At 35.9% G+C, this 16,686-nt stretch overlaps 1 protein-coding gene across 7 annotated transcripts in view; it reads right to left on the bottom strand.

Annotated features, from left to right (window-relative positions):
- The window catches only part of SUGCT (succinyl-CoA:glutarate-CoA transferase), a 327,347-nt gene that overhangs the window by 91,826 nt on the left and 218,835 nt on the right, over nucleotides 1-16,686 (bottom strand). Inside the window, exon 13 of one of the 7 annotated variants that reach the window (XM_063405307.1) lies at nucleotides 8,921-8,966. The exons of 5 other annotated variants lie outside the window; for them this stretch is intronic. In XM_063405307.1, the coding sequence (XP_063261377.1) occupies nucleotides 8,921-8,966 (46 nt within the window). Of the gene's footprint in view, nucleotides 1-956; nucleotides 2,278-8,920; nucleotides 8,967-16,686 lie in introns of those variants that run through there. One more of the 7 variants, XM_063405277.1, reaches the window with a different exon arrangement.

Below are 16,686 nucleotides of genomic sequence, written 5' to 3'. Positions count from 1 at the left end.
AACCAAACAAACTTAGTGATGAGGAAAAGTACATGTACCAAAAAGTGATAGGGAAATATGGTTCAAATAGCTGTCCAAAAATTTGGAATTATCTTGGGAGCTTGATCCCAATCTAAAGAAGCCAGAAGGCCTACTGAATGACTGTCTCTTGAGAATCGTTCTCCAGGTAGACATTCCCAGGATGAAACACATTTGTTTATTTTGCTTCTTGGTAACAGAAAATTCAGTCAATGGCCTCTGGCTACCCATCCTGTTTCCAGTCCTCACAATATGTAGTAAAGCTATTGAGAGAATTTTTTCCCCCTACTCAAAATGTCAGAGTGATTAATAAGAGATTAATGGACTCAGCTCAGCACCTTGTCTGCTCAAATGTCGCCTTTTGTGGTGTTTGGCGGTTCTCTTTTCCTGAAGGACACAGAAGGTGACAGTCTTGGTCAGACATGAGGCACCTAAATGCACTTGTTGGCACATTAACACAGACACAAACAATTTTCAATTTTAAAGTTAGCAAAAATATGGTTTTATCAGAAAGAATGTGTAACTCAAGCCTGTCAGTGTTTGTGATGTTACATTTGGCTGAACAACATTAATTTGAGTGATTGTACTTGTGTGTTGGCTGATTAAACATACTTGTGTCAAAAGAAAATATTGTTATTGTTATACAGAAAGGCTTCCTTCTTCCTGCTGAAACCCCATCTTCATTAACCCTTCATACAAGCAAGGAGGATTTTATACAGGAATACCTGGGCAAAGTGAATATATCTTATTTCTTACAATCTGAATACCTTAAGTCATCATTCTGCCTAGGCCTCAGCTCTGATCTCCTACCTGTTAATTAGGAAAAAGCAGACAGCTACCAGCTTTTCTGAGATCATAGCTATCTTGTAAGATGTGCCTCAAAAAATAACATGGCTGATCTTACCTAAAAATGGAACGTTTTCATTCAATACTCATTTATTTATACTGGATACAACTAAAGTTCACAAGAGTTACAAGGCATCAGTATTTTAGTACACATATTTTTGAAGGAGGAGCAAGTCTACCACCACCAAAGATAAAAGCCAAGAATAGTCAAAATATTGTTCATGCTGTAGAATGGCATGTAAGTCAAGAGGATGGAATGAATCTACTGAAGACAGAGCCTTACCATATTATCCTGAGGTCAATGGGCAAAACTGATTAAAAGGATCAGTAGTAACAACAGTGAAGATGACACTTCCATTTCATGGCAAATTTTGAGGTTTCATCAAATGTTTTGTTTCTGTACTATAATGAATGCAAAATATTTTGTGTATTTTTGTCAAAAGTATAAAGTGATCACAGTCTGACTGAAACTTGAGCTGTATTATGAAATAAAAGACAGAGAATATGTTTCTCTTTATGTTGTGAGAGGAGGCTGTTGTAAAGCGTTTTTTTTTTTGTTGATAATGAAGCTGTAATGTCAAAAGATACAGATACAAACTCCTTTTCTGCCTTATTTAAAACATAATCTTTAATCCCTAAAACATTAATTAAGGTAAAAAGGTTCGATTGACTGACAAAACTGAGAATCAAAGAGACTAGCTTTAGTGTTCCAATTATATGGAACCTATAATGTAGCACAGACATAAAAGATTGTGTCTGTTTATGCTTGGAACTCTTCTAAAAGATACTAAATTATTATTCTGTCAATAATTTACATTATCCACATAATTTCCATATTCATTTGCATCCATAATAGAACTGCTGAGGAAACCATAACAAGGAAAAAAAAGATAGCTAGTTTGAGATTCATAAAGCTGCACTGTTTATAACTTCACCTGCTTTGCTCCATGTCTTCTGCTATGGATGGTCATATGTTTTTGTATAGAATACAATTCTGACACAGTCATTCTCAACTACTGAATCCATTATTAAAAAAAAAAAACCAACCCTAAATTTGAACATAGAATCCTTTATACAAGAGATACTTTTGTCAAAGAAATGCAGGTCTCCTCTCACTAAGGATGAATGCTCATAGCCTGCTCCATTAAAATGATTTATGATATATAAAAAGTGTGCTGCATTAATAAAAATACTTTGGTAACATAAGGAAAAGACTTAGGGAAAATGTGAGCAAGGAAGAGGGACAAGGAAGAATAAGGGGAGACACATTAACAGATAGACTTTTATATTTCTGTGTGAAAAATGCATATTAAACCCCATGACTAAAGAAACTTGTAGAAAGAGGTCAAATTCTTCATAAGTGGAATCTTTCAATTTCTCAGCCGTATCTTCGCGTATGTACAACAGGCCAGACTGGAAACAGAAACAGACTATGTTTTAATATAATAATAAATAGAATGATGGCTAATTCCATTGAATTATCCAGATGAGTTTCCATGCCAAGCTATGATGGTTTTGAATTTCCATCCCTCAACACAACAGATCAAATAAGATGTTTCTTTTTTTTCCCCATAGCTATCCCAAATAAGAAATACAAAGTTATTCATTAAACATTTAAACAAAATATTAAACACTGGAACTGCCATTAAATATGGTGACCATATGTATTAATTCTTGAAAGCAAAATATAAATTTCCTTCTCTTGTTGGAAAAATTTTGATTGCTGACATAAGCAAATATTACTGTGAAGTGGTAAATTATAGTGACTATTTTTTAAATATGGAAAGCTATGGATACAATAAATGACAGATGGAAGAAAACTGACAGATTCTGCAGATTGAGTCCAAAAATTGTGAAGGCTTGTTTCTTTGGGGAAGGGTTAGATTTGGTTTTTCTTACAATTCCACAGGCATGTTGTAAGAGATTTTCATGAAGGATACTGAATTCTTGTCACAGAATTTATAGAAGAGAAAGAAACCTTTTTTTACCCATTCCAGAGTGCTAGTAACTACTGCTTTAGGCAACTGAAAGTCTTTGCTAGACAGTGTCCTTTTTATAACACGAGGGAATGAAGTGTTCTGTCATTTGAGGATTCAATCTTTATTATAGGCCAGGAGGTTGTGCCAGTAAGAATGTTATTTTTAAAAAATAGTTCCTCTGTTGAGATTTCTACACAATATCTTTTTTCTTATTTCCTACTTTTCCTTCATTGTCGACACTTTTCATAGAAGCCAATCTTTTATTTTGCAAGAGAGCAGAGTTCTTGGAAAGACCATGCAGCTCTTTCACTATGAAATTTGTGTTTCCAGGCTGACTAGAGACATAAAACAGATATAAGGAATTAAGTATTCATCCAACTACCCTGGCCCTTCTCTTCCTTTAGACAGCATTAACTTTTCTGGGTTCACCACTTGCCATTCAGTGCACATCTAAGACTTCAGCTCCAACAATGAAGCCTATGCTAGCTGTAGCTGGATTTTCAATCATTCAGTATGCTTAAATGAATAAAAACAAGAAAAAAGTACAGCCCAGAATGATGGAATATGTATTAAAATAGTTCATGGCCTCTACCACATACCGCATTTACAATGTGTTTTAAGGAAAACTTGAATTTTGGTCTCAGCACCATGGAATAAAAATGGGTGGGGTTTTTTTGGTCTTCTGGTTGCCAAATGTGAATAAAACAAATCCTATATAAAAAATCCCATTTTAAGATAACTATATTACTATTGTTCATGCTGATTTGTTCATGGCAGCCTTTTTTATTTTTTTTTTCTTTTTTTTTTTTTTTTTTTTTTTTTTTTTAATTGTCTCATCCATCATGGCAGAAATACACAGATTGTTCAATAAACATGGCTCTAAAATTTAGACCGAGGGGCTTGGGGAACTTTCCCTTGCTTTTCTATGCTAAACATCTTTTAAATATCTGTTTCTACACAGGTCCCATAAAGTTAGAGTTTAATTCAGTTAAAGAAGTTAATATATCTATAATATGAAAAAAAAATCATATTTCATTTTGTGACATGAGAAATTCACAAGGCTGAAAGAGGCCACTGAAGGACTGGACACCTCTATTTTAAAGACCCCATTTGCTTCCATATTAAAAATTACCTTTCTCTTGTCAAGTAAAGACAGAAAATATTCTGTTTACATGGCAATTTTATAATAAGGACTTTTAAAAGATAAATTAAAATTTAAGAATCACTTCGGAAGCAAATGAAGATTTTTAATTATTTTTATGAAGTCTATGCCAAGTTAATAAGCATTATTTACTTGATTAATCTGTCAAGAGGAGAAACAATAAAGCTGATGTCAAAAATCCAAACCTGGTTCATATCTGTATTGGGCTACTATAAGGACAGGCTATCTCTTTAAAGGCTTTTCCTTTTTATTTCTGGCTAAATGAAAAGACTTTTCCACTGGGTGAGGAACTGAACAGAGCTGTCACATAGTTCTTTGAAAAAAAAATAGATGAAAACCATCCCCAGATTCAAAGAAAACTTTTGTTTTTCCTGTTAGGCTAAGCTCTTATGCCCTGCTCTATTGTTTCACTGCATTGGCAGTATTTTGTGTTCTGATGCAACAGTCTAAATCAGATGTAGATCCTTTTCCTTTTTATATATATATAGATACATACATAAACACACAAACAAACATGTAAAGGTGCTCAGAATATTTGGCCTCTTGCCAAAACCCTTCTCTCCAGGATTCCTAGGATTTAATACCTTTGATAGTCCAGAAAGTACTTCTAATATACTTAAAAATTATATTTGTATAATTTAATTATAGAAAAAGAAGTGTGGATTTTTGAAGTAATGCGTGTTTTTCAATCCACACATTACTTCAGGCTGATGTATTGACAAGATTGCTCAGAATGAGATACCATCTGACTCTGTAAATCTGCATTTTAAATATAAATTGGTCTGTTCACACTGGCCTCTTTTTCATCTACCAAAAATGCGAGCAGCTTCTCTGGAGGCAACAACTACATTTCTGGTTTTTTCCATGTTATTGGAATTGAAAGATAGACTATTTTTATTTGAGATTTTTTGCAGATTAATACACAGAAGACTTGAAATTATTACTACTGTGAGACCTTTAACTATGAAAAAAACATTGGAATGTGACCAGAATCTTTGTTAGCAGCCAGGAATAGCCAACAGCATGGAAAACTGGTGTTCCCACTACAGCTTATGACAAACAGTCAATACCAGAGCTGTTCATTGTGCCCACTTCCATCAGTAAGAATTTCCCAAGGTGATCTATCATTTCTCTGCCTGCCAGTTTTAATCTCTTAGTCATCCAAGATTTTCTTTTCCTAAGCAAGCTGGTTTCTGTATTTTATAAAAGATCATTATGATATAACTGCTTTAAGTATTATATTATGAGGATTAAGTAAATTAATGAATATCCCATAAACATCCACCAACATATTGACTCTCTTCACTGAAAGAATACATGAAATCAGTTTAAAATATAATTTCTTTGTGCCATCCACAGTGTATAATGTAAATAATACATCAGTGAGTATATAACCCATCACTTTTTCTTGAGTGTGAAAATGATATTGATAAGTCTTTCCTTGCCAAATCTCTTCCAGAAATAGGTCAGTTTTCCCCCAGTTATCCCTTGGCAGATAAGTTTTACTCATCTATGCTACAAAATACACAAGTACACTTCATATATCCATAGTGAGGCCATGCATTCATTCTGTGCATGTAGAGAGTCCTAACTGTGCTTAACAGGTATAATAAAGTCACAGAGATGCTGTAAGAAGAGATTGCTGCTTTGTCAGTTATAAAAAAACCTAAAACTTGGTCTTGCAATATACTTCTCTTTCCCACCACATTTAATGCTGCTGATGACCAGTGATGATAGTGGCTCAGAGCCACCATAGCCTACTGTAACAAGAACCAAACCCATTCCCAGCACACAGAAGAGGACAAAACAAAAGTTGAAAGGGAAAAGTCTTCCCCCTCAATTTTAAGATGTTAGACATTTTAAAGCATATAATTTTATAATGGCTGTGCTTATTTCAGCAACAGTGAATTTCTTTCTTTCATTTTGAGTACATGTACTAATCCCTTGTTTAAATTCACAGCTATTTATAATTGAACAATAATAAAAATTTTAACCCTCCCCCCCACAAAACCCAAAACAAACAAACAAACCCCTGCTTTACTAACAGGTGGTTTAAATCTTTAGGTCAATCATAATAAAGTAACAACTTTTTCCAAGGATGTGACATCACCCTGTATCCAATATTACTCCTGCATTCCCTTTGAGCAAGAGGGTGTTGCTGAATCTTTCATATATCTTTCATCTTGGGACGTGGACAGCAGATGCACATTCCCCACTATCTCCACACTGAGTGTTACAGAGACAACACAAGAGCAAGACATACTAAACATCTGATCAACTATCACATAAACTGACAGGTATTCCTTTTTATTTCAGTTGGTGGAAAATTGACTGTAAACATAGTGTGGATTTGTATTTTTCTCACTGTCTGAGCAGTGCCAGACAACAGAATTGCAAAATGCCAGCATAGCCGTTCTGCATAGTCAGGTTTTCTAGGCAAAAATTTTTTAAGTCAGAAATAAGGCTGTTCAGAACCTTACCCAAAACACAGTTCATGTTCTAGTTGCTGAAAAGATACAGATTTTTTTTGCATACTTGAGGAAAATTCAATATAATTTTTTGATGCTGCTAACTAATAAGTGAGTGAGTATGTGAACCAAAGTTTATTAATTTCTACATTAATTGTTCGCACTTTTTATTTTTACCTGAAGACTGTTTCAAAAGAAATATGAACTTTATGTTCAGGTAAAAGCCTGCATTTTGGATAAGTTATTTCACCAGAACAGATGAGGGAGAACAGGTTCTATATTCATCCTCAAATTTTAACTTGAAGCAAATCTTGAAATTTGGTAAAAATGTATACAGTGCACGTGAGTACACCATGCATGTGTGCACACAAGTGGGACAACTGCCACCCAATTTACTCTGTTTTATATAAACAATCTGCAGAAGTGATATGGCACAGCAAAGAGGTTCAGTGGGGAATCCAGGAAAGGACTTACTGTGTTCAATAGCACTGGCATTCACTCATACCAGATTCTTCTTTCTCAGATTACAGGAATTCAGTCCAAGTTAGCCATAAAATTTTAATGCAAGTACAATGCTATGCCACTAACAACTTGTCCTACTCCAACAGCTATGACAAATATCCTCACATAATTCCTACAGGCAATGGTCTTACAGATAAACACCACTTCCAATTTGCCTGTGAATGACAACACGGTCTTGGCAAAGAAGTGTACCATAGAGAAATGAGAATCCTTTCCTAACTTTGTACAACCTTTATGAATATCTGACAACTTGCTTTTGCTCTTACACTCCTTCCTGTATCACACTCTACTAACTTTTTCTCTTAGTATGTGCTCTATAAGGATATCTGTGGATATTTTAAAACCTTTGAGAGAGTATGTGTCCACACATGAACCTTCAGTACTTTCTGTAACATGTGGCCTGCATGTGGAGAAATCTGTGACTTAAAACTAGCTAAAGATTATCAGACAGGCCTCTAAGCAGCACACTGTGATGAATGTGCCAAGAGACAATTATTAGAAGAGAGAAGGATGTTACTAGCACTCAGCATAATGCATCATTTATCACTAAAATAAACTTTTGTTTGTTTTTTTAGAAGACTTGTGTTCTTTCATGATTTTAAGCAAAACAAATAGATAAAAAAATATTATTTCTATTTTCTCACAGCCAAAGAAATGTAGACATAATTTTTTTTTCATAAGTAACTAGGAATGCTTCCATTTTAAAGAGCCTCATTTTGCGAAGACCCTCACAACAGTGCCTTCAACAAATACAGGGTATATGACCCAGCATTTACAACAAATATAATTGATTCTGGAAGAAGGAAACATCAAAAAAACTCATGATCTTTGACACAGTGTGAGCTGGTACACTTTTCTTGACTATGAGCAAACAACCCAAACTCTCGAATGACACAGGTATTTGGCATGCAATTAGGGGCTGAGAACTGCAGGTTGGATTCAAGACCATTTGTATCATACAGCATCTACAGGATTTGAAAGCAATTATCAACTCACACAGCTTTACCTTCTGAAAAAAGACCCACAATGTTTCATGATTTATATAGCTGCTTAGTGCTTTCAGTGAGTAATGTATTAGTTTTCAGCCCACCTGAAAATGATTTCAGGTTAAAATCAGCAATATTTGACTGGAAAAATCCCACAAAGCCTAACACATATCACTTAGACAAATTGCACAGTGGATGCTTTCAAATTACATTTCCATTTTGAAATTCACCCTTAAAGAGAATGAAAGAATTTTTAAAGTATTTTAAAACTCAAAAAAAGAAAAAAAAAAAATGGGGTGACATCATTAAACTTATCTGACTGCAGGAAACCATTTCATATCACCAAATAAAAAAAAAAAAGGACTGTATCTTTGTTTTCATTGAAAAAAAAATGAAAAAAATCAGGCCCAGCAAACAATCGCCTCGCTCCAGGAAGCAATCGTCATTTGCCTTCACTAGGACCTTCTTCATTCCCAAATCAAATTGCTTTTCTTCTCTTTTTGAAATGCATAAAAGACTAACTCTGCCCTCCACTTCTCATCACATTTATTCTCCTTCTCACTCTTTTTCTTCATCCTAGGCCTCTTCCCCATTTGTCCATTTGCAGCAGCTGGATGTCATTCTCTTTCTGGGGCTGCTCTATCAATCTGGTAGGATCCTGAATCCCTGAGTCACATCCTCTCCCAAATCTTCCCTTCCTTTTTCTCTTTATTTCATTACTATTCTGTGCAATGGGGATGTTACATGAAAAATTATATTGTTCTGTAACTGCACATTTGGAGATAAAGCATTCTATCTAAACTCAGGAATGAATTCACAAACATCATTTGAAAACTTGTTAGGTTTTTTTTAGGGCACTGTTCTATGAGGGTAGCAATAGCTTGCCAGTTAAAACCAGGAACCACAGCAAAAAATCATGCAAGTCTTTAACTTACATACCAAAACTCACTGCCAGCATTGTTTTTTTCTTCTCGTAGTACAAGAGCTGCAAAAAGTTTCAGAGAAACAAATACAAAAGAGTGCTTCAAATTTCAAAAACAAACTCTCAAAAAACATATGAATTTATATATACAAAGATTAAACCAGATTAAGCAGGACCTACATTTTAAAAGCTTTCCTGTAGGTGTATGGCACTTTTTTTGCCTTTTCTTACTTTCCGGTTTTTTGCGTGTGTGTGGTTTCTTGTTTTGGTTTGGTTTTGGCTTTTTTGCTTGTTTGTTGTTTGTTTGTTTTGTTTTTTGTGGTTTGTTTGTTTGTTTGTTTGTTTGTTTGTTCTGAGGAGCAATTCGTAATTACCTGACAAAGAACAAAATAGCAACAGTTTCTGGAAAGAATGTGTACTTAGAGAGTGAGTACTTAAGAAAGAAGCTTTCATCACAAGATACATTCCATGGAAACATAGTTTACCTTGTACTGTAAGCTCCTTCACTGCAACTCAGTCCCCTCTTGGCACTCAGTTTTCAACAAAACTAGACCACGACTACTCTTGCTAAGCAAGTCTCCCCTCAAAAACAACCTCCTTCCCTTCCCCCCAAAAAACACAATCTCTAAATGACATAGTAAAACTAATTAAAAGAAGTATTGAAACTACTTTTTAAAATTTCCTTGAATTAAAGCAAAGCTTACAACAGATCATTTTCCAGTCACACCACATAATGAAAGAACTTACTTGACAAGTTAGATGAACATTAACGTGCATTTGGGAACCCTTTACTCCCAGGCATCATGATGTAAAAGAATAAGTAACAATCACTATGGTATGAAAGTATGACATATCAGTTTCCAATAACAGTTCCTTGATGCAGAAGATCAATTAGAGAAAATTCCCATCAGCATAAGTATCAATATTTTCTGTTATGAAAGCATTGTTGACTTAAATTGTTTGTCTTTCCACTTAATGTGAATACATGAGACTGAACTCTTAATTTCACTGTAATTGCTGTGTATTAGCTCATTCTCCTTCTAAAGCTATTTGACTGCAATGAGCAGCAAGAAGAATTTCAATACCAAATCTGTTGTTTTTGTGAGCGCTATCAGACCAGACACTCTCCTGTGCAGAGTTTTACTCAGAAAAGGCAGGCTAGTAAACACTATCAGGAAGCCATTTATAGCTCCCTAATTCTGTGAGCACCTGGTTGAGACCTAGCAGAGCACAGCTGCAGCACACCCTGACACCCTCCCCTTTACTGCCTCCAGTTTGTGATGAAGGGGTGGTGGGACAATTGGGCACAGTGGCAAACAGCTTCATCTACCAGGGGCATTCCGAGGGGTCAGGTACAAGCAGGTTACAGGTCCTTTCATTTGCACAGATGCAGCAGAGGTGGTTAGGGTGGATTTAAGGAATTCAGTGCACCTGAATAGGTGCATCTGAAGAAAGAGGATCAAAAGCAACAAGAATATAAATCTTCTTGAGAACAGGAATTTTTTTTTTATGTTGTTGTTAGAAACAGCAAACAGGAAGTGATTAATACTTGCATATTGCCATGGTACTATTACAAACATGAAGCTTCCAGCTTGAAGACTATATATGGAATACCTTTTTCCCCTTGCATTTAAAAATAGGGTATTTACACCATGATAGTAGCCATCTATCTTACAGATTTTCCTTTCTTCTCTGCTTATAGCATTGTAATCTACATTGTACCTTTTCCCTAATGCCAGAAACACACCTTCAGATTGCTTTTGGGAAAAAAATCACAAAAAAATTAACCTCAAAAAATCCAAGCAAACAAAAAAACCACAACGCCCTTCGTCCAAAAAATACAACAATTCTATAGCAGGTGGAGCCAAAATCCCCTAAATTATCTCAGTTTTTTTATTCACTCTATACTATTCCCTGAACACAAACGTCAAACTGCAGGTGCATACAAAATGCTTCTGTTATGACAAGAGCTGCATATCTTCATAACCAGTGCTTCTCATAACAATGTGTGAAATAAATGCTAACTGAAACAAAGTGGAAAAAAGCCAAAAAAGTCCCAAGTGGAAGTCATGTATAGAAGAAGGACTAAACCATGTGAAGACAAAAGGTCACATGGCTGATGGTCAAAAGGGATGCACCGTCTCCCTTTATTTCTTGAACTTCTAGGGCTCCAGCAATAGTGTTTGCATAGTAACAGGATTTGAGCTTACCATACTGATGGTACACTGCTGGTATCACAATCATCTGAGTGACTCACCAAGTGAAGAAGATAACACAACAAACAGGAATAAAGGTTAAGGAGCAGAAACTGTCAGATTCTTAAAATACTGCAGCTAGCAAAGTTTATATCCACAAACCATTAAAAAAGCATAATTTTATCCAAGACTTTAGAAGACCAAGGCTTCTCAGAAGAAAACTTCACTCTGTTCTTTTCTACCTTAATTTCTGTATCCAGGCCTTTGGACTTCAAAACCATAAACTTCCCCATGAACCCATTCTTCAAGCTATCAATCTCAGTCACAGCCAGAATGCTTGTATCCACTACCCCTATGGAAATGTTCTACATCACTCTCTAACTTTCAGCCTAAATATACCCATGAACAGTTTTACTATGCCTTTACTTGCAAAAATGTATCTTCCAGTCCAAAAATTTCCCCTTTAATTTATTTACTGGGAGTAAAATTAATCCCTGTCATTTCTGTTTTGTTAACTTAAACAAAACTCTTTATAAAGAGTTTATGTTGCTAGAAAAATGAAAGTCTGAATGCAGCACAAACTGGAAAATCTTAAGGAATTAACTGTTACAGAAAGAAGAGCAGACGACAGCATACAGGTACAAGCTTATTTGTGCGCTTAAAACAGATGTTCTGGTTTCTAATCGATGTTAAAACAGTGCTACTGTATTGTGTTTTCATTGCTTGTTACTTGCTTTAGTGAGAGAAAAGCAGGTAAATGCATCCCTACATATCTGACAATCACAAGCTCCAGCAAAACAGACATGAAAAAGTTTAATGATGTAAGGTCCCAGTGCATCTCCTTGGATACTCCTAACATTCTAGCTAAGACAACACAGAACTTGGAAAAGGACTTCTCAAACACTGCACTTTTATTCAGCCTCTTAAGAAATTTTTGTCTAGGACACTCATAGCACTTAGTAATTTTATTCTACAGTAGGTAGAGAAGTGCTGTGCCAGTATTACCATGAGGACAAGAACACTGAATATCCTAATCACCAAGATTATGATCAGAAATCATACGCATAGTGTGTGCCACTCTCCTTTTAAAAACATACTTCAACATGATATCTTGTCATTATGAATAAAATTTTGCCAATCTTCATCAGCTATGTAAAAAGAAACTAATATAATTAATTTAACATAGCATTCTGACTGTAGCTAGATGCATTTTATTTTAGGATTTGACACACCTTACAATGAATTTACGAAAAATGCAACTTCACCGAGTAAACTGTTCACTGTACTCTTCCTCAACCCACATGATTTGTATACAGAAGAAACCTCCTTCCTGCACTTCAAGAGGTAAGGAAATAAGTCTTACTTTAAATTCATGGTATTGGGAAGCAACTTCCTCTGTCCTGAGTAATAAAGGTGAGTTCCAACCCACCCAAATTTAGTCAGATGGAAAGTGAGCACCAAATCTCACACAGACATGTGGGATAAACTGCCATCTAGAGGTGTCCCCACTCCTTTTGTCTTCATTGAAAATGGGGGCTATACAAGCTGCTGAGACCATAGGCCTAAATGATTGCTAAAATTATGCAAGATCACCTCCCACAACTCATGATATTTTTGGAGATGCCTTGCTTAGGGATTTTTCAGCAATTATTTCTATAGTATTAGATTTGTGCCTTTACTCACATCCTACATCTCAAGGTATTCTATTCATTCTGTGCTACAATGGACTGACAAGAACACCCATGAAAAATGTTAAAACACCCTGATCATGGACAAATGGTACCAGTAACAGCCTTATCATTCATCCTCTCCTTAACCTGTAAGCTCATCCTGATGCACAAACTACAAAGTTCACTAACTTTCTAACTGTGAAGCAACTACACTCAATTTACAAGTCAAACATTGGACACATACCAGGACTGGCAAGGGGGTTACAGTCTTTCATTCTTGAGAAACTGCCTTGTGATCTTTTTATGAATACTTAATGCCAAGAAGTTAACACTACCAAGCAAAATGTTCTAAGTAATCTCATCTGCAAGAGTCATTTAATAACACCTTTCCACTGAAAGATTCCAGAATCCAGAATCTTGCTCCTTTTCCTCATGGAAATCTTCCATACAGTAATATTGCTGACTCAGCTTCCTTGTTAATTTAAGTAATAGCCCAGATCTGTAGAGACACGATTCCTTAACTCTGTTTTGCAAGATCTTCCACAGATTTCCTTACAAATTAAAGTTTCTTGGTATGCTGGGGTTAAGGTGCAGTGGGAAGGGTGTGGGCAAATGGGAAAGGGACATGACATTTTAAAATGCTTTATAAAACACCAGATGTTGCAGAACCAACAGAGTGGAACAATGTATTTCCAATTATCAAAAAGAAGAGGGTTGTTTGTCTGCATTTTTTAAAAACTCATGGGATACTTTTAAGTCACTTAGTTGTGGTCTTTCTGTGTGTGAAGAGCACAGCAAACGCCCTTATAGATTTGATATTTAAATGACATGCACGACAAGGGAACAGCTTGATGTGGTTCAGCATTTGCTCTTGTTACACTCTGTAGTATGCTGTACACATTCCAGTCGTGTAAATAATACGAAAACTATGCAAAAGCATTTTGCCCTTCTTCACATATCTTTTTTGCGTGTGTTTGAGTTCTATAAAGTTGCCATTGGCATATTGTAAGGCAATGCTGGACATGTACTAATGTGTAGTTCCAACAACAGATGCCGTCAGCTGACAATAATGTCCTGCTTACTAATTTGCACTTACAGCTTCAGTTTCAAAAAACTTTTTAGCTGGAAGCCTAAGAGCCATCTAGATTTCCTATTCCACAGCTGAGAGAAGGATAATATCTACATTTTTTTATCAATGGGAGATCTAAATATTTTAACACTTAAGCATGTCTTCCCTCTCATCACTAGAGAAAAGACTACATACATTAAAAGTCAATCTGTTCTTGCATGTTTAAAGAGCTGTTGTAGATATTTAATGCAACCTGACAGATATTTTTGTTTGGAAACAATTCTGTTTACACATTACATCACTTCAATATTGCTCTAGAAATGTTTTGTGGAGTCTAGGAGACAGAGTCGGAAATCCTGAGCTCTGTATTCACTCTGCCATTAACCAACTGTACTCTTTTAGAAAAGTCATATAATCTCTCTGTGCCTTGGATTTTCCATCTGTAAAAGGCACCAGTTATAAATACTCACATGACAGAGGTGTGGTGAATGCCAAAAATATAGCAAAACTCTGGAAAGTGACTGTGCAAAAAGGCATCTTCTGACTCAATGAGCTTCTCCCTTGGTGAAAACCACATGTGAATTCACATGGCCTATATTCAATAGAAGCCCCATTCTGAGCACTTAATGGGAACATTGCTATAGAGGGGGCTTGAATAGAGTAATGGATTTCCTTCCCCAGAGGATACATAGCAACATATGCTGACTTCAGAGGCAAAAAAAGATTTTTTTTTTCACCCTATGCAGAACATAGCTGAGATTGATACAGCTGCAGATTCCATTCCACCTTGTATTCCATTGATACAGTTATTTACTGTTCTTTCACATAATGTGAGGAAACAATGACAAAACATTAGTGAAAGTGTAAAAGGCAAAGAATCTGAACGCAGAGGGATAAAACGAGCCTTGATGCAAATTGGACTGCACAGGTGTAAATAACTTGGTCAACAGGATCTCTATAACTAGTGATGATGTGTACATTGGGAAGAACCCAGACAGCTCTAAGAGCAAAGGCTCAGTTTGCAATAAAGCTTAGTTTCAGTTGCAAGCAACAATGATTTGATCACGAGTTACCAAGGACAGCTAAGATGGAAGGTTTCAACACCATTTCTTCAGCAGCTTTTCAAAAATCTTTAATGTATTAATACTTGAGAAGTACTGAGATGAAAGACAATGCAGAAAGTATTACAATGCCTCTCCTTTGGGTTGTTGGTTTGGTTTTGTTTTTGGTTTGTTGTGTTAGTTTGGTTTTTGGGTTTTGTTGGGTTTTTTTTGTCAGTTACAGGAAAACAAATCTTTGCTTCTTAAGAATTCATCTGCTCCTTATATTCCTATTGTTTGTGTTTATGACATAATCATTTCCACAGCAACTAATTAGGAGAAATCAAGAATTATGGCCTGAGAGGAGGACTGTAAGGAGCAAATGAAATCATACATGTGTTACATAGTTAATTCCGTTAAAAAATCTGGCTAAAAAAGTGAAACGATGAAGGCACAAGCTAATTTGTTTAAACTGATGAGCAAATTTTCACCTAAGACAAGGCCGTGGGTTTTATTCAATGATCCATTTTTTTTTTTTCACATGGAGTGCATGTTAAGAACTAGGAATGTCTGGACCAAGTAAAATCAAAAGTCCATACAGTTCAGTTCATGCAGTGGCCAACAGAAGAATGTCTGGTTGTACAGAGGACAAATATGTGGAGACACTTTTCCAGTATATTCTCATGCCAAATTTTGGCCTGCGACTTCCATCTGGAGCTTCTTCAATGCAAGTGAATCAATCCCACTTCATGTGACACCCCCATATAAAAGCATGCTAAAGTATTCTTTTGCTGCCTCTCCTGGTAGCTTGGGATAAAGTGAGAGGAAGAAGTCCATTAATGTTCCCTATTAGAGAACATTAGGGACCTCTTTTAAGGTCTTCTAATGTTCTTTGGCATGCTCTGTTAAGCTACTATTATAGAGAACTGCTAAACATCAAAATTATGAATGTTTGAGTAGTATTTATTTAAAGCTATTTTTCCAGTGGTTGGAATGCAGGCTGAAAGGAGCACTGGAGCAACTGCCATCAATATCAGTTCAGCTGCATCTAAGGATGTTTGTCATAGAAATTTTGGCCATCTAGTGGCCCACTTACCCTTTTAGCAAAAGCTCAGGGAGGGATAATGGCATGTATCAGTAAGGTGAAATTAGGACTGAGAAAATTCTGCTTTGCCACATTCTCTTAAAACCATTTTGGCTTCCCTAGTAGTCTCCAGAGCTGCTGAGCAGCTTTCCTTCTCACAATCTCAAGTCACAAAACATCACATCTCATACTGCTTTGTATCTTAAACAAGCTTCAAGATGCTCACAGACAAGACAATGTTAAGAGCTATCAAATAAAAGTTCTTTCTCAAAGAAACAACACGAATAGCCAACAAGGACGGCAAGTAAGCAGGTAATAAACCACCTCCTAAGGAAAATCAGTTTGAAATATATTCTACTTTCTTCTTCCTGTCCCTTGTACTGTCCTCAGAGACAGGAGCCATTGGGAGTGAAATGCAGAGGGCAGGAATACCAGCTGACCTCAGTGTTATGAGAATTCAATGAAAGGATATAACAAAATGGAGAGAGTATCCTTGCCTACATTTATTATGTAGTGCTTGGCCCTTCAAATATGAGTGAACATCATTGAGAGAGATAAAACTTCATTGTACAGGCTCCATTTCTGAGGTTAAAGGGAGGTTTTATTAAATGAATTCAAAGTTTTGCTTACTCACTATAAACATTTCAAGGATACACTGTGTCAAACAGCTTCTCGTGTTAAACACAATGTATGACACTGATGTTTTCCATAGTTTATCATTGATA

The sequence above is a fragment of the Prinia subflava genome, chromosome 1 (genome assembly GCF_021018805.1).
Source record: "Prinia subflava isolate CZ2003 ecotype Zambia chromosome 1, Cam_Psub_1.2, whole genome shotgun sequence".
Classification (NCBI taxonomy): domain Eukaryota; kingdom Metazoa; phylum Chordata; class Aves; order Passeriformes; family Cisticolidae; genus Prinia; species Prinia subflava.
The sequence above is the reverse complement of the archived record's forward strand: the minus strand, read 5'-3'. Positions and strand labels throughout refer to the sequence as shown.